This window comes from Rhinatrema bivittatum, chromosome 10, assembly GCF_901001135.1.
Source record: "Rhinatrema bivittatum chromosome 10, aRhiBiv1.1, whole genome shotgun sequence".
NCBI classification, from domain to species: domain Eukaryota; kingdom Metazoa; phylum Chordata; class Amphibia; order Gymnophiona; family Rhinatrematidae; genus Rhinatrema; species Rhinatrema bivittatum.
This window is the reverse complement of record NC_042624.1, coordinates 20,789,258-20,806,148: the sequence shown is the minus strand read 5'-3', so window position 1 is coordinate 20,806,148 and position 16,891 is coordinate 20,789,258. Positions and strand designations below refer to the sequence as shown.

General features: G+C 45.1%; 1 protein-coding gene across 3 annotated transcripts in view; it reads left to right on the top strand.

Moving 5' to 3' along the window:
* Positions 1 to 16,891, top strand: part of MGST3 (microsomal glutathione S-transferase 3) — a 187,236-nt gene that overhangs the window by 124,408 nt on the left and 45,937 nt on the right. For all 3 annotated transcript variants that reach the window (XM_029618214.1, XM_029618215.1, XM_029618212.1), the window contains one exon: positions 9,215 to 9,272. In XM_029618214.1, the coding sequence (XP_029474074.1) occupies positions 9,215 to 9,272 (58 nt within the window). The remainder of the gene's footprint in view (positions 1 to 9,214; positions 9,273 to 16,891) is intronic.

Sequence of the window (16,891 nt, the reverse complement as noted above, 5' to 3'; positions counted from 1 at the left end):
AGACCCCTCCTGGGGTGGTGAAACAGTCCCAACCCCCTCCTGGGGTGGCAGGGCAGGTTCAGACCCCTCCTGGGGCGATGCGGCAGGCTCAGATGGCAGGGTAATAAAGTCTGTTGTGGATTGTTCACCAGTTGTGGGAGTAGTTATGATGATGCGAAAGGAGGATACAGACTGGACAGTTGAGGACTTGGTAAATAGAGACGGATTCTTGAAGCCTAGATCATGGTTCCCTGGTTCTGAGGTGTGGACTTGCAACTTAGTGAAAGCATAGGCAGCTCTGGAACGTCTTGGGAAACAGGTCGTTAGTCGTGACTGACCTGCAGCTGTGGGAAGTAGAGCTCTGCTGGGCTTAATCAGCTCTCTCTGCTTTAGAAGATCTCGTTTCTGAGATTCTAGCATGGAAGTCACAGGAGCATTCCTGACCAGGTGAGTTCTAGGGCTTTCTGGGAGATAACTTGCTTTTATATGCGAGGTTTTCTTCAAAGGTTTATGAAAGGATGTGCTGGGATTCTCTATCCACAAACTGCCAATAGTGGTAACTTTATTAGTTGGGCCAGAAGCAGAACACAGAGTAATTGAACTGGCTGAGGTTTCTAGTGGAATAGCTGGTCCGGTAGCTGTGCAACGGGGGCAAGGTTTGCCTGGAGGTAAAAGACTAAGGAAACAGGAACATTTCCACCATCCTGGTCTGGGAGCGTCACAATTCAAACATTCTTGGTAGACTGAAACATTCTTTTTGTGACAGTTACTGTATGCCCAGTGTTCCTGATCCGAGAGTTGACAAGCTAGACAGTTTTGATAACTGGGATAATTCCGGGTTTGGCAACGAGCACAGATATAAAACCTTTGAGACTGAGACATGTGGGTTGAGGAAACAAAAGTTGACTCACCGGATGGGTATAAAGTCCTGTCTCTTTCTCTGGAGGTGGATGGCTTCGCATGCTGTTAGAATTGGGCACCAGTTAGGTGTAGTGAACACCACCTGCAGGAGTGACTTAGGGTGGAGAGACACAGGAGTAGCAATAAAACCTCTGATACTGGCTGGATAAGAATCTGGTGCAGGCAGGAGTGTGTAGAGCTGGGTACTGGCTAGAACTTATGGAGCTGAATGCTAACTGGAGGATGCCTGTGGTGGTGGGAGCTAGCTGGAGGGAATCTGATACAGGCTGGAGGTATCTCTGATACAGAGTGCGTGGAGGTAAGGGTGAACTTGATACACAGGAGCAGCATGGAGGTATGTGTGAAAGTGAGTGCAGGTAAAAGTGATCAGGATACTGGAGCTGGGTGCTAGTAAGGATGGACTCAGGATAGCGTGCAGGTAACGGTGATACTGACTGTAGGTATGAGTGACTGGACTGAGGGAACCCAGGGAACAAGACTGACAATAAATAGACAGACTAACCATACAGCACTAACACTGAACACAAAAGCCTGAAGGCAACAGAGTAAGGATGAATGCCCGAAGGCAACAGAGCAAGGCAGAAAGGAGGCTAGAGCAGGGAGCCCAAACGAGCTCGATGCCGAAGCACTGAGGGATTGGGTCGGCAGGGTTATAAAGGAAGACCAGAACATAGAGCAGATGACTAGGATGGATTGGGCCAGCCAAGAGAGCATGCTCTTAAGGAACCTCTGGTGGTGAGGCGGCTGCACAGCAGCCATAGTCATAACACCTTGGTTGCAAAAACACTCATCTACCATCGACTGGAAGACACTTCAGATCACTGCTTGTGGGTCTGACTGCTTTGCTACCTGCCTACAACAGATACCCCAACCTCAGTTCTTTATTTATTTATTTATTTATTTATCGAGTTTTATATACCGTTGTTCGGTTTCGCCATCAGAACGGTTTACAAAGTTTCGATATTTAACAGAGTTTCCAAAAGGGCTGTACCTCCACAGTACGCTGACTTCTCCGATGTATTCTCCAAAGAGGAGGCGGAGAGTCTTCCAGAGCACTGCCCCTTCGATTGTGCCATCGATCTCTTGCCCAACACAGTTCCGCCCCGTGGACGGGTGTACCCGCTATCTCTGCCCGAGACTCAAGCAATGTCCCAATACTTAAAGAGAATCTTGACAGAGGGTTCATTCGCTCCTCTACTTCTCCAGCGGGCGCTGGATTCTTTTTTGTAGCCAAGAAGGATGGCTCATTAAGACTCTGCATTGACTACAGAGGACTCAATGCTATCACTCATAGGGATCTCTATCCACTTCCACTTATTCCGGAACTCTTGGACCGTCTCCAAGGAGCCAGAGTCTTTACAAAATTGGACCTTCGTGGGGCCTATAATCTGGTTTGAATAAAGCCTGGGGACGAGTGGAAGACCGCCTTTAATACGCGCGACGGTCATTACGAGTACTTAGTAATGCCGTTTGGACTGTGTAATGCGCCAGCGGTATTTCAAAACCTAATGAATGAAGTCTTTAGGGATATGCTTCATAATGGAGTAATTGTCTGTCTCGATGATGTCCTGATCTACTCTAAAGACCTTACTACACACCGTACCGACGTCCGTCGGGTTCTTCGACGCCTAAGAGAACATCGCCTGTTCGCGAAACTTGAAAAATACCTCTTTGAACAGGAGTCCTTGCCCTTCTTGGGCTTTATCGTTTCCACCTCCTGCTTCCGAATGGACCCGGACAAGCTAACCAGCATCTGGGAGTGGCCACAACCGGTGAGACTTCGCTTGTTGCAGCGGTTCCTTGGCTTCGCCAACTTTTACAGGAGCTTCAACCCATGGTATTCCCATATTGTGGCACCTCTTACAGCCCTAGCAAGGAAGGGCTCTGACACCAGGCATTGGCCACTGAGGCTGTCCAAGCCTTTGAAGAACTAAAAAGGTCATTTTTGCAAGAGCCCTGTCTCCACTACCCAGACCCCGGCTCGCCCATTCATCGTGGAAGTTGACGCCTCTGACAGCCGTAGGGGCGGTCCTTAGCACTCCAGCCAATGGGCTTTACTCCCCTGTTCCTTCTGTTGTGCTCTTGCTCACAGGCCTAGCTGCGTGCAGGCGCTTACCTTTGCGGCCCGGAGGCTTCCATCTTGCCGCCGTCTTCGCCGCTCTCGCAGCTTGGCAGAGGCCGACCTCTCATGGCATGGAGCCACCGTCGACGTTGCTTCTCCCTGAAGGCCTGCTCCTCAGCGGCTGGACGCCGCCATGGCTCCACCCCCAGCCTTCCTTCTTGCGCAGGATGCCACCGTTGACATCAGGGCCTGCTCATCCCAGCTCCGTCTCCTGCACTTCTCAGCGGTAGCATGGCCGCTGTCCAGGGTCCTGCACTTCCTTCTTCCTGCTTCCCCTAAGGGGCGAGGCCACGTTGTCTGCCTAGATTTAAAGGGCCAGTGGGAGTGGTCCCTCTGGCTCCACCTGGACTCCTCCCTGAGCATCTCCTCTTCTCCAGCCCTCTAAAAGGGCCCTGCAGTCATTCATGCTTTGCCTTTGCTAGGAGTTGGTTTTCCCTGGACTTCCTGCTCTCTGCTCCTGCTTGGCGTTCTTCTTCATGGGATCCCTCATCATTGTTCCTGGTCTCTATTCTTCATGTTCCTGATGTGTCCGCTGTTCCGGTTGTTCCTGTCATCCTGCAGTTTCTGATGTCTCCTGATGTCTTCGTCTATGTTCCTGAAGTTCTTCGTCCACAGGTTTCCTGAGGCTCCGTCATCCCGTCCCTGCATGGTCCGCGACCAGCCTGGCTGGGTTGGTAGGGTGCGCAGTGGCCCAGTGGTCCGTGACCACCCCCGTTGGGGTGTGTAGGGTGCTGGCAGGATTCCTCCATCCCACGAGGGCCGAAGATCCTCCTCGTCCGTCTTGTTCAGATGTCCTCGTCTCGTTCTGGGTTCCGGATTCAATCCTAGTGGCCGTCTTCAACCCAACCTCAGGATTTCCCTCTGTTGCGTCTTCCACGCCGGGTCGGAGGTTTCGTCCTCCATTGACTGACCTGTCAGGTGCGTCGATCACGCTGGGTCCCCGAGGCTCAGTCCAGGACTTTGCTACTTGGAGTTGTCCAGATTCCTTCTGTCCAGATGTCCGTCTGCTGTTCCTGGTGGGGCCGTCATCCGTCCTGTGCTCGTTGCTGCTCTTTAATGAGTGTCTGCCAGCGGCGAGAGGCCCTCTGCTCTCCTGGATTCCTGGACTTTTATCTCGTCTGATTTTAGCCTGTCCTCGTCATCGTAACTCCCAGTGTCTTCGTCAGCTCCGCTGTCTTCAGTGTCTACCCTTGTTTCAAATCCTCATCCACCTCTGTCTCATGTCCGGCCTGCTGCCTCTGCCATTACCTAGCGGCAGGTCCGAAAGGGCTTGGAGTGGTTGGAGGACTAGTCAGAGACCAACCTTGTGTGGTTGGCCTCACCGAGATTGTGCAGGTTGGCAGAGGTCTGGTCTTGCTCCATTCCCAGATGAGGCCCGTCTCACCGCAAGGGCACACACACACACCTTGTTCCGCAATGGGGAGCGCCCCCTAGCGCTCCCTTCCATCGCAGTGCAACACTACGGAATTGGAGATAAAGAGCTGTTGGCCATAAAGATGGCCTTTGAAGAATGGAGACAATGGTTGAAGGGGGCGCAACACCCTGTCACGGTCTACACTGACCACAAAAACCTAGAGTACTTCAGCAAAGCACAGCATCTGAACCCACACCAGGCCCGCTGGTCCCTTTTCTTCAGCAGGTTCAACTTTGTACTGTGCTATCGTCCCGCAAAAAAAACCCCTGGGCAGATGCCCTCTCTAGACTTCACGAGGCTGAAGACACACCAGACCTACCTCGCTATATTTTGGACCCTGCCAAGATCCTTCTGGCTGTCATGGACACGGTACGTCAAGGGAAGACCGTGGTCCCACTCCGCCTTCAATCCAAGATACTGTCTTGGGCTCACGATTCCCTCACTGCTGGACACCCAGGCAGAGCATGAACCTTGGAATTGCTGTCCCATTATTATTGGTGGCCCCGTATGACCCAGGGCGTTCGTGCCTATGTCAGTTCCTGTCCAGCTTGTGCACAACAAAAACTACTGCCTGGCCGGCCGTGGGGACTCCTACAGCCTCTTCCAGCTCTGCGGGAACCGTGGACTCACATCTCCACGGACTTTGAGGTAGACCTGCCCATCTCCTCTGGCAACCAGGTGATTTGGGTAGTAGGTTCTCCAAAATGGCGCATTTTATACCTCTACCCAAGCTGCCATCGGCTCCTGAGTTGGCATAGTTGTTTAACCTGCATATCTTCTGACTACACGGCCTCCCCCTACACATCGCATCTGATCGTGGTCCCCAATTCACGGCCAAGTACTGGGGCACGTTGTGCAAAAACATAGGTGTGCAGTTGGACTTCACTACAGCCTTTCACCCTCAAGGGAATGGGCAAGCCGAACGGATCAACCGGGGGTTGAAGACCTTCCTCTGCTCATTTGTAGGGAGACGCCATGATAACTGGGCCACGCTACTGCCGTGGGCAGAATTTTCGCACATTTCACATGTGCACTCCGCTACTGGAACTTCTCCCTTCCAAGTCGTGTATGGCAAACATCCGAGGCCTCCCTTGCCTTTGCCTCTCTCCGTACCTTCTCCAGCAGCTCAGCTCACGGCTGAACAGCTGCACGACCTATAGGAGTCTACCAATGCTAATCTGGTGAAAGCATGTGTCGGACAAGCATCATCTCCCTGCTCCTCTCTTTAACCCGGGGGACCGGGTTTGGCCACATCCGCCTTCGGGTCCCTTCAATGAGGCTGGCTCCCAGGTACATCGGACCATTCTCTATCAGTGAACGCCTGGGTCCAGTGACCTACCGCTTACGACTTCCCATTAGTCTCCGGATACATAATTCCTTTCATGTATCTCTATTGAAGCCATTGATACTCTCTCCTTTTCATGCCACTCCACCCAAGCCTCCAGAAGTGGTTTCTGAAGATGACCCTACCTACCAGGTCCGGGATATTTTGGATGTCCGTCGGAATCGCAGGCTCTGGGAATACTTGATCACCTGGGAAGGCTTTGGTTCTGAAGAGAACTCGTGGGAACCATCGTCCAATATCTTGGACAAATCCTTACTCCAGCACTTCCATCGCACACACCCAGGCAAGCCCGGCCCTTCAGTGAGGGGGGTACTATTGTGGCTCCCGGCCATGGCCGCGAACATCGTCCTCTGTCTGACAGGGCTCTCCTTAGGCGCGTGCGTGCGAGAGAGACTCTGCCTTTTAAAGGGGCTGCGGTGGGAAATCTCTGCCCGGTCCTGGGAGATGACATCACAAGGGAGGGGTATTTAAATCCCACAGCAGTCTGCAGTCCTTTGCCTTTGCAACAGGTCGTCTTCTCTGAGTGCTAGTTGCTGTTCCTGACGTCTTCGTTCCTGCTCCTGCCTTGATCCTGTTCCTGGTTCCGTTCCTGTTTCTGCTCCAGTCCTTGTGTTCCTGAGTCCTGTCCTGGCGCTTTCCTGCCCTTGCCTTCGTTCCTGTCTCCGGTCTTCTCCTTGATCCTCAGTTTCTGTGACCTCGTCCTCAGCTTGATCTCCTGGTTTGTCTTATGGTATGGCCCTTGAGAGGGTTCACTTGCTGAAATGTGGATACCCAATGGTAGTGATTTCCAATTTTCTTAGAGCTAGAAAGTTCTCCGCTTCCTTGGCCTATGTGCGGGTTTGGTGAGTGTTTGAGGCCTGGTATGAGGATCAAGGTACTCTTCCGCATTCGGCCACGATCCTGCTCAGCTTGGAATTTTTGCAGGATGGCTTGGCTTAAGGTTTGGCCCTTAATTCCTTAAACATACAAATAGCGACTCTCGTGTGTTTCAGGAGCCAGGTAAATGGTGGCTCCTTGTTGGTTTTTCCTGATGTCGCCCATTTCCTGAAAGGAGTGAAACATCTTCGTCCTATCTTGTGGTTTCCGGTACCCTAATGGAGTCTTAACTTAGTCTTGCATTTCTTAGTGGGTCCTATGTTTAGATTGATGCGTAACCTGCAGTTGCTTTTACTGACCTTTAAAACGGTGTTTCTTGTTGCAATTTGTTCTGTGTGGAGAGTTTCCGAGCTGCAGGCCTTGTCTTGCCGGGAGCCATTCCTCCACGTGACTCCAGGGGTGATACAGCTGCATGCTGTTCCTTCCTTTTTGTCCAAGGTGGTCTCTGAATTTCACTTGAATCAGTTCATCTCCCTGAAGTCTCTGGACAGAGAAAGAGTTGTACAGGAGTGTATCGCCTGTTGTGACCCTTGGATGTCAAGAGACATATCATCCGGTATCTGGAGGTTACTGAGCTGTTATGGAAAAAGGATCATCTGTTTGTCCTTCACGGCAGTACTAAACAAAGAAAACTGGCCTCACGGGCTACAATAGCTCATTGGATTAAGGAGGTAGTCATGGCAGTATATGTTAATGCTGGCAAGCCGTTAGCTCGTCAAGTTAGTGCTCATTCCTCTAGGGCAGAGCTTTCCAAACTTTTCATGTTGGTGACACACTTTTTAGACAAACATAATTTCACGACACAGTAATTCAGTCTACTAGTAAACCAGAGGTTAAAGGTTAAACGAACGAAACATATTTCGACAATTTATGTATGTTTCCTTAAATATATACATAAATAAAATGTTTCACGACACAACCTATCTCATGAAAACCTTAAATTTATATTAAAAATATATATTCCAAGATTCATGTTATTGTTATAATTTATGAGAAACAATAATAAAACAAATTGTCTGTCCCCCACACACTCATCTCTCTCCTCCCCCCAGCACATGTCTGGCCCCCACACACTCATATCTCTCCCCCTCAAGCACATGTCTGTCCCCCCAGCACGTTTGCCCCCCACTCACTCATCTTTCTCCCCCCAGCACATGTCTGGACCCCACACTCATGTACCTCGTCTTTTTGATTGTTGCCAGTTAAGTGCTTCACTCCCTTCCATGATCACCAGACACTGCTGCTTGCAGTCAGTACTCCTCATGGCCAGGCCTCATCGGCAGCAACAGCCAATGCAAGGATGGCTGGGCTCGTTCCACCCACCAAGCCCCCCAAAAAAACGCGATTGACAGCAAAAATCACCCAATAATAAGCAACCCATAAACTGAAAAAAAAAAAGTGAATCTCTAGAAAAAAAAAAGCCCAAACTCGCATCAGAGTTGACCGGGCTTGCGCGACACACCTGCACACTGCAGGCGACACACTAACGTGTCCCGACACACAGTTTGGAAAGCTCTGCTCTAGGGTTTAGGTGGTGTCATGAGTGGAAGTTAGGTTGCTATCTCCCATCGACATTTGCCGAGCTGCAACGCGATCCTCCTTACACACTTTTTCCAGGTATTATCGCCTGGATTTGCAAGCCCGGGAGGACGCAGCCTTTGGATGTGTGTTTTTGACAGGTCTGCAGGCAACCTCCCACCCTATTCTAGATTCATCTGACTGGATGCTAAGAAATGAGAAATGACTACTTACCTGATAATTTCCTTTTCTTTAGGACAGTCAGATGAATCCAGCTTCCCTCCCTTGGCTGCCGAATGATTGCACTATGAACCTTTTGTGTGACTATGTGTTACAGGGATTACTGTGTAAGTGTTAGTCCAGTCGCTAGACTAGTGTTAATGCGTTTTTTTGTACAAACTCAGTGTTTCCTCTTGGCTGAGTATTGACATGGATATCTGTTTTAAATCAAATTTTTTGCTAGTTTGTTACTGAAGGGGTCAGTGAAGTCAGTTTGCTCCATCTCCATCTGCTGGCAGAGGTGCATAATCCACTTGTTCTGGATTCATCTGACTGTCCTAAAGAAAAGGAATTATCAGGTAAGTAGTAATTTCTCATTACTTATACTGGCAATTATATGTTGTTGTATTACATTGAATACGTTGCATTGTTAATTTGGGATTCTTGTAAGCTTGTAAACTAAAAAAACTTTAATAAAAAACCCCCAAATACTGAGTAAGCCTAAGTAAGCTTCAAAGTTACTGTAATAACGTTATCTGGGTAATTTAGCCAAGTAAATTCAGTGGGAGACTTTACCCAGATAACTCTCCACTCACCAACCTACTAAGGCTAAGAAAGGAGAGAAAGAGCCCAGCAAGAAGTAAAGTGATATTTAGAAGATATTGTCTGGTGCTGCTGTTATAAGAAAGAACTGCAGTTACGCTCTGAAGCTGTTTTTTAAACTCTTTGCCTTGCTGGTGGCAAGGAAAGACTTATAGTGAGAGCTTTTTTTTCGTTCATTTCACCATCTGAATGTGTTGCTTTTTGTTTGTGCCACCAGGTTGGAAGTCTACCCACCTTTCCTATTTTTCCTAGCAATTGGTGGTATTGCCCTCCCGGTAAGTCGGATTCTTTGCATTCAAACTGATCCAGTTTTTCACCTTAGGAACGAGAAATCAAAAGATGGCGACACTTAACATTATGATTTTGGAAATGTTAGAGTGGTTTCCCTGAGTAGCCATGTTAGCAAGAGAGGCAGAGACCTTACACTCTGATTGGTCAAAATTGGCTTTAATTTCACACAGATACTACAAACTGATTGGGTCTTATAGCATGTGAGATTATTAGTGACACTCTTGCAAACATGGCTGTTTGTAGGGATTCCGGGGAATTGTAGAAGAGTATCTGAAAGAGATTCCGTAATTACAACTTATCAGTAACGTTTAATGCTAATGACAAACATTACTGTTTGTTGTGTGTATAATACAGTACATCTCAAAATGAAGACAGCATCAGAAATAAATAAATTACCAAGTACAATCTATCATCTCTTGCTTCGCAATGGGCTGCAAATGGCGTCAGAAAAAAGGCACAGAAGAGCTTTCATTCATTTGCCAGTTCAAAATATTACATAAATAATAAATTCTATAATCCCTCAAAAAAACTCATCAAGTGAAAAAAATACTTAGCTCTGGATGATTCACCTTATCACAATAACCGAAACTGTGTTCAGAATGTAATGCCCAGCTGACATGGGGCCCATGTTTCGGTGTCCTAAATGCCTGCATCAGGGAATAGAATTTCCCTAAAGAAAAGATAAAAACAATCAAAAAATTACCCTCTTACAAAAAAGGGGCAACAGTGCATCCACAAACTTATTTGAAAAGACCATTAAACAAACAAAACAGACTCACCGAACTTGCTGCAACATACTCGCAAGGCATTTAAAAATGACAGCCAGCTCTAAAAATCCCCATTCAATACCACAGGTTAAATACCACCATAGCCCCACCCTCTTCTTTGGTAATCCAATCAAAACACGCATGCAGTATTCCATGAAACCATAACCTAAAACACTCTCTGAACCAGAAGGTTCAACAACAGCCCATTCTGTCTCCTTATTTAAACCATGTGGGTGCCCGGAATTTAAGTAATAAATCCAATGCTGCTCTTTTCTCCTTAAAAAGGAGTCAAAATCACCTCCTTGTGAGTGAGGTTCTACCTTCTCCAGAACAGCAAATACCAAATCAGAAAAAGAATGATTAAAAGCACTACAGTGGGGCCTCTAATGGGGCATCCAAGCTTTGTTGGGTAATGGCAGTGCGATGTTCAATCATCATGATCTTAAGAACTCTGCTCGTCTTGCCCACATAACAACTGACAGGGGCATCACATAATAATCATTACCCCTTTTGTCTAGAAAGACATATTTACATGCAAACAATATTTTAACAGATTCTTAAATGGGAACACTGAGCCATTAAATGATTGTGCACAAACAGAATATTTCCCACAAGGATTATGGCTGCACAGTACTTCAGCTTCCTTAGGATGATGTATAACGTACCGATACTCAGAGCTCCCAACCATGTCTCGAATATTATGACCCCATGTAAAAGCAAAGATAGGATGTTCACAAAACAGTGGGTATGACTGCAAAATATGCCAGTGTTTTATTATACTACATTGAATCCTGTAAATATCCAGTGAATATGGTAAAACACAAGTGAACCTCTCTCAATCTTCCTTAAACTGGGGCTGTAAAAGGAGGTCTCTATTAGTCAGCTTTGCCCTTCTGTATGCCTTCTGGACCACAGCCGCTGGATAACTTTGCTCCAAAAAGGAAATCCTCATATGAGGCGCTTTGACCTTATAATCAGCCAACAAAGGGCACAGTCTTCTAAGTCTAAAAATTTGGCTCACGGGCAAATTGTTAAGCAAATGCTGTAGATGGCAACTAGTATACTCGAACAACTGTCCATGGCTTCCCTAAAAATGGTAAACTTTCCTTTTTTCAATAGAAATCAGAATGTCCAAATAAGTCACAAATAAGGTATACAGATCTTAATAAAGGAATGAGTGAATTGCAGTGCACATTACACTGATTTAGCCACTTCATAAACTCATCAAATAAACCCTCAGACCCAGTCCATAACACCAGAATGTTATGAATATACTTCTTGAATTAATATGAGACCACGTCAACAATTGAATTTTTAAATTTTCCAATTTTTAAATTTTCAAAACAAAAACCCATTATCCATATACCAGGTATGAGTATGATAGACCTTCATACCATACAACAGTTTCTCGGGCATACCTACTCCATGTTTAAAGCGCTAACAGGATCATCTTTATCATTGATCTTTACTCAACCAATATTTGTTTTTCCTTTTACGTTTTTTTTCAAAAGGTTTTTGTTAATATAAAATATATTCAAAATGCTTCTCTCAAACAAATGTTGAAATTTTCTTATTATTTTGCTCAAAAGAGATAAGTTCAGGATACTTTCCTTTAGCTGATATCAGAGTACAGTTCGTGTCCCAGCTGCCTCAGGAAACTCTCTGGTATAGAGTTCACTCTCCATTGCTAATGGATTAGGGATGTTCATTGTTGTTATGACCAATGATTAAAGATGATCCCGTTAGCAGTTTAAACATGGAGCAGATATGCCCGAGAAACCATGGGATGGTATGAAGGTCTATCATACTCATACCTGGTATATGGATAATGGGTTTTTGTTTTGAAAACTAAAAAATTAGAAAATTTAAAAATTCAGTTGTTGACGTGGTGCTCATATTAATTCAATATCTTTATCGTCAATCCAGAGAAAAAGGAGTATTCACAGTATATGAATATACCTCTGCCATAAGGCAAATTTGAACGAAAGGGGCACCTCTCTATCCACTGAACCTCGAAATCACCCATGCATGGTGGTATTTGACCTATGGTATTGAATGGGGGATTTTAGAGCTGGCCGCCATTTTTAAATGCCTCGCAAATATGTTGCAGCAAGATTGGTGAGTCTGTTTTGTTTATATAATGGTCTTTTTGAATAAGTTTGTGGATGCACTGTTGCCCCTTTTTAGTAAGAGGGTAACTTTTTGATGGTTTTTATCTTTTCTTTAGGTAAATTCTGTTCCCTGATGCAGTGCATGCAAAACCCCTGCTCTAGAAGGACCTCCTTCAAGGGTGACATGTTCACCCTCCATGGCCCTCACACTCTATTCCAGGCACATACTTGTGGCAGGGTTGCTCAGTGCCCTCTCTGCAGTTGCCATAGTATCCTTCCATTGAGATATTCTCCCGGCTTCCCTCACAACTCCTCCCTTCCTTCCCAAATGCCCACCCACCTCATTTTTTTGCAAGGAAGGGTGATGGATAGTTTGAGGTGCTGGCAAAGAAAGCACAGATGGAGGCGATATCTTAATCAGATGTGGTGATCTAATGAATGTAAGCATATTACTAAGCAGAGGAAAATAAATTAACCAGGATTCATAGAAAAACAGAAACATGATGGCAGAAAAAGATCATTTGGCCCATGTAGTCTGTCCATCCACCCAATTAATTTAGCTTTAGAATTCCCATCATTATCTCAGAGATCTCTTGTTTTATTCCATGCTTTCTTGAATTCAGATTCAGTTTTTGTTTCTACCACCTCCACTTGGTGGCTGTTCCAAGCATCCACTCTGTAAATTCGCTATTAGTAGACCATCATTATTTTTCTCTACTGTAAAGCTTTTAACAACCAATCAAGTCCCTAAAACTGACTCTGTGCCTTCTTTCAATGTAATTGCTGACTCTTTTGGTTATACGGTAGATAACATCCAAAAGGTTGTTGCACCATTTGTTACGTTGCCTTCCAGTTCTGTGACATTATCCCCTTCAAAGATCTAGACACAATTCAATATTATCTCACTGAAAGAACTCAACACTATAGTTGCTTCAATAAGATCCTCTGTCTCATCCATAGATCCTTGTCCTTTTACTTTGCTTAAAGCTACAAAAGTAAAGTCATATTAATTAGTGTGCCAAATGGTTAACAATTCTCTTGTTTAAAGGATGTCTAGACTGCTAAAAAGGACACACACTCCTCAACAGAGAATCAAATGAAACCAGAATAGGTTAACATTCAGCACATTTTTACTTCTAAAGTACGCCTCAAATTGTAATAAAACACTCTTCTCCAGAATCCTTCCAACCCTAGCAAAGATTCTGGGGAAGAGTGTTTTATTACAATTCGAGGCGTACTTTAGAAGAAAAAATGTGCTGGATGTTAACCTATTTGAATTTCATAAAGCACATAATACAGAATTATTGCTTCTTTCTCTGTTGGGGGTGTTTGGATCTTAGAGAAACAGGATTATTAGTTCAACTTGACATCTCGGCAACTTTCAACAGCATTAGGCAAGATAGCTAGGCTATGGGCTATTGGCAGAATAGGTATTATCCTGAATTGTCTTTTTACAATACAGAAAGCAAAGGGTTCAGTTAGCTAGGTTTCAGTTGTGGCAGCCTCTGAAAGTAGGTGTTCCACATGGGTCGGCCCTTTCCTCAGTTTTGTTTAATCTGTACTTGGTGCCATTAGGTAAAGAACTACAAACACTGGATGTCTCCTGTTTTATATAATGAACTGACAATGTTCAACTATATATACCAAGTGGGACACCTGGAGTATTACCCATTGCTCAGTTTTGTGAATACTTAACAAATCAGATCCTGGATCCTTGGAAATTGGTTACTTCTTTATGGGTTACTACTTAATGTTCAAAAAAAAAAGTAGTGTGGATTAGCAATAAGCCAATTAGTAGTGGCATTAATAGTTTCCAATTTGCTGGAGAAACTATTGCCATTTTGTCAGAAGCCTGCAGCTTAGGAAGTCGGACTCTGTTTTAACTATGAGGTCTCAACTAAAGCGTCTTTCTAAATCATGTTTTTTCAAGTTGAAGATGTTTTTAGGACCATGCTCCAGTCTTTGGTCCTTGGACATAATGACTATTGAGCTACTTTGTTTGTGGGTCTTCCTGATAAGATACTTAGGATTGTTCAACTGATTCAGAATGCTGTTTGAGCTGTCTTGAAGTCCTGTTGTACAACAGTTGCATTGGCTCCCAGTAAAATGGAGAGAGAAATTTAGAATTTTAATAATAATCCATAATTTATTATTTTCAAATGAATCATGTTGTCTCTCAGATCAAAACTTTCTTGCTATGTGCCAGTAAGGACTTTATGCTCTGCCAGTGCTAATCTGTTAGAGTTACCCTCAGCATGAGAGTATAGAAAGGTATCAACCCATGCCAGAGATCTTTCCTGGGCTGCCCGGGCCTTATAGAATTCAATCCCTGTGCAGTTGAGAAGTGAAGTAGATATTTGCATCTTCCAGGTGAGGAAGTGACATCACCTCCGGGATGGCTCAAGTGTATCCTCCAATCTGGGCTGCATACTACTATGTTGTAAAGGTATGCGGTGGCATAGCTCTGGTGTGAGCAGAGCATATGGTCAACCAAGCACTGGAATGTTTCAGGGGCGCCATGGAGGCCAAACAGGAGGACCGTAAACTGGAAGAGCTCCACAGTTGTTGAGAAGGCTGTCTTTTCTTTCACCATTGCCAGTATCCTTTGGTGAGGTCCAGGGTCAAGATCAACTGAGCTTATCCAAGGCACTCAATCAGCTCATCTACCCAAGGCATTGTGTATGTGTCCAGTTTAGTGACTTTGTTGACTTTTTAAATGTCTATACAAAATCATATGCTTTCATCCTGTTTCGGGACCAGTCGCTATAAGATTCTTCAATGACTCCAAGCTGGAGCATTTCCTTCACTTCTATCTCAATAATGTGACACCTGGCTTCTGGAATCTGGTATGGTTGTTGACGTGCAATCACCCATGCGGTGTAATTGCGGGGTGATGGAGAGATGATTTCTTTGCGTTCTTGTATTTTTGATAACTGCATCTGATACCAAATTGAGTTAATGATATCATGTTGGACCAAGTGGGTATGTCCCAGCAAACTGGAGATTTCCCTATGCTGCTCGATCAGCTGCTTTAAGTGTGTTAACTGGGAAGTTGACAGTTACTCCCTAAATGACACCTGGATCTGGTCTGCCTCAGTTCCAAGCTCTGGGCCGAATTCCCTTGTACCACTCCACATTCCTGTGGAACCCATTTCTTTAGTAGCTTTCATGGTAAATCTGAGTTTTCTTCTTTTTATCAGCTGAGCTATTTTATAATCGACCAGGTCAGTTTTTCCAAGACCTCATATGGGCCTTGTCCATTCAAGCAACTTGCTTTCTGAAGAGAGCAAGAGGAACCTGGTTTCTGGAATGGACGATTCTTTGAATTATGGGAGGTTTATTCACATGGGTCTGAGCAGTCTGAGCTTTCTCTAAGCATAAGGGGGCTGCCTCTCCGGCTTTCTTGAGGCACTCTTGTACTCATATGACATCGTCAATGAGATTCTTTTTGGAGTTTCCTTCTTCCTCCCATGTCTCTCGAGCCACATCTGATATGTCTATTGGTCTTCTACCGTTAAATAATTTGAAATGCAAAAAGCACATCGAGCTCTAGGGCACTTTTCGGATTGTGAATCGACATAGGGCAGTAGCAAGTCCCAAACTTTTTTTTTAACTGATTATTTAAACAATCAGCAAACACTTAATAGAGCACTCATCCCACAGCGAAGCGTCATTTAACCGCTCTGAACAATATACAGTGACAAACCATAGAACAAAATAGCAGCATTACCATAATAACTCTGTGACTTACCCCTTCCTTCCTCTAAAGACCAACATATAGAAACATAGAAATGACAGCAGAAGACCAAAAGGCCCATCCAGTCTGCCCAGCAAGCTTTCACACTTATTTTCTCATACTTATCTGTTACTCCAACCGCTGAGTTCAGGGCCCTTATTGGTAGCTTTTTTATTCTAATTTCCTTCCACCCCCACCATTGATGCAGAGAGCCGTGTTGGAGCTGTATGAAAGTGAAGCTTAATGTTTGAGGGTAATAACCGTCGTATCGAGCAAGTTACCCTGATGTTTGTATACTCATACTGCTCAGATCAATGCCTTGTTAGATGTTGGCTGGATGTAAATCCTATTTCTTCATTCCCCCTCCCATTGAAGCAGTGAGCTGCGCTGGATATGCATTCAAAGTGAAGTATCAGGCTTAATTTGTTAGGGGTAGTAACCGCCGCAATAAGCAAGCTACTCCCACATTTATTTGTTTACCCAGACTGTGCAATTCAGTCCTTTGTTGTTGTCTGAATATAAATCTTCTTTTCGTCATTTCCCCCTGCCGTTGAAGCAGAAATTTACGCTGGATATGCATTGAAAGTGAAGTATCAGGCTTAATTGGTTTGGGGTAGTAACCGCCACAACAAGCAAGCTACTCCCACGCTTATTTGTTTACCCAGACTGTGCTACCTTGTTGGTTGTTGCCTGAATGAAATCCTCTTTTCCACATTTCCTCTTGCCATTGAAGCATAGAGCAATGTTGGTTGTTGAAGCATAGAGCAATGTTGGTTGTTGCCCGAATGCAAATCCTCTTTTCCACATTTCCTCTTGCCGTTGAAGCATAGAACAATGTTGGAGTCTAATTAACTGTGTGAATGTTTATTGAATAAGGTAGTAGCAGTCATTCCTGCAATCCACCCCCATACCTCTTCTATTCATTCCCATCCTCTAGGCTTTATGGATCCAAGTGTTTATCCCACGCCCCTTTCAAATCCTTCACAATT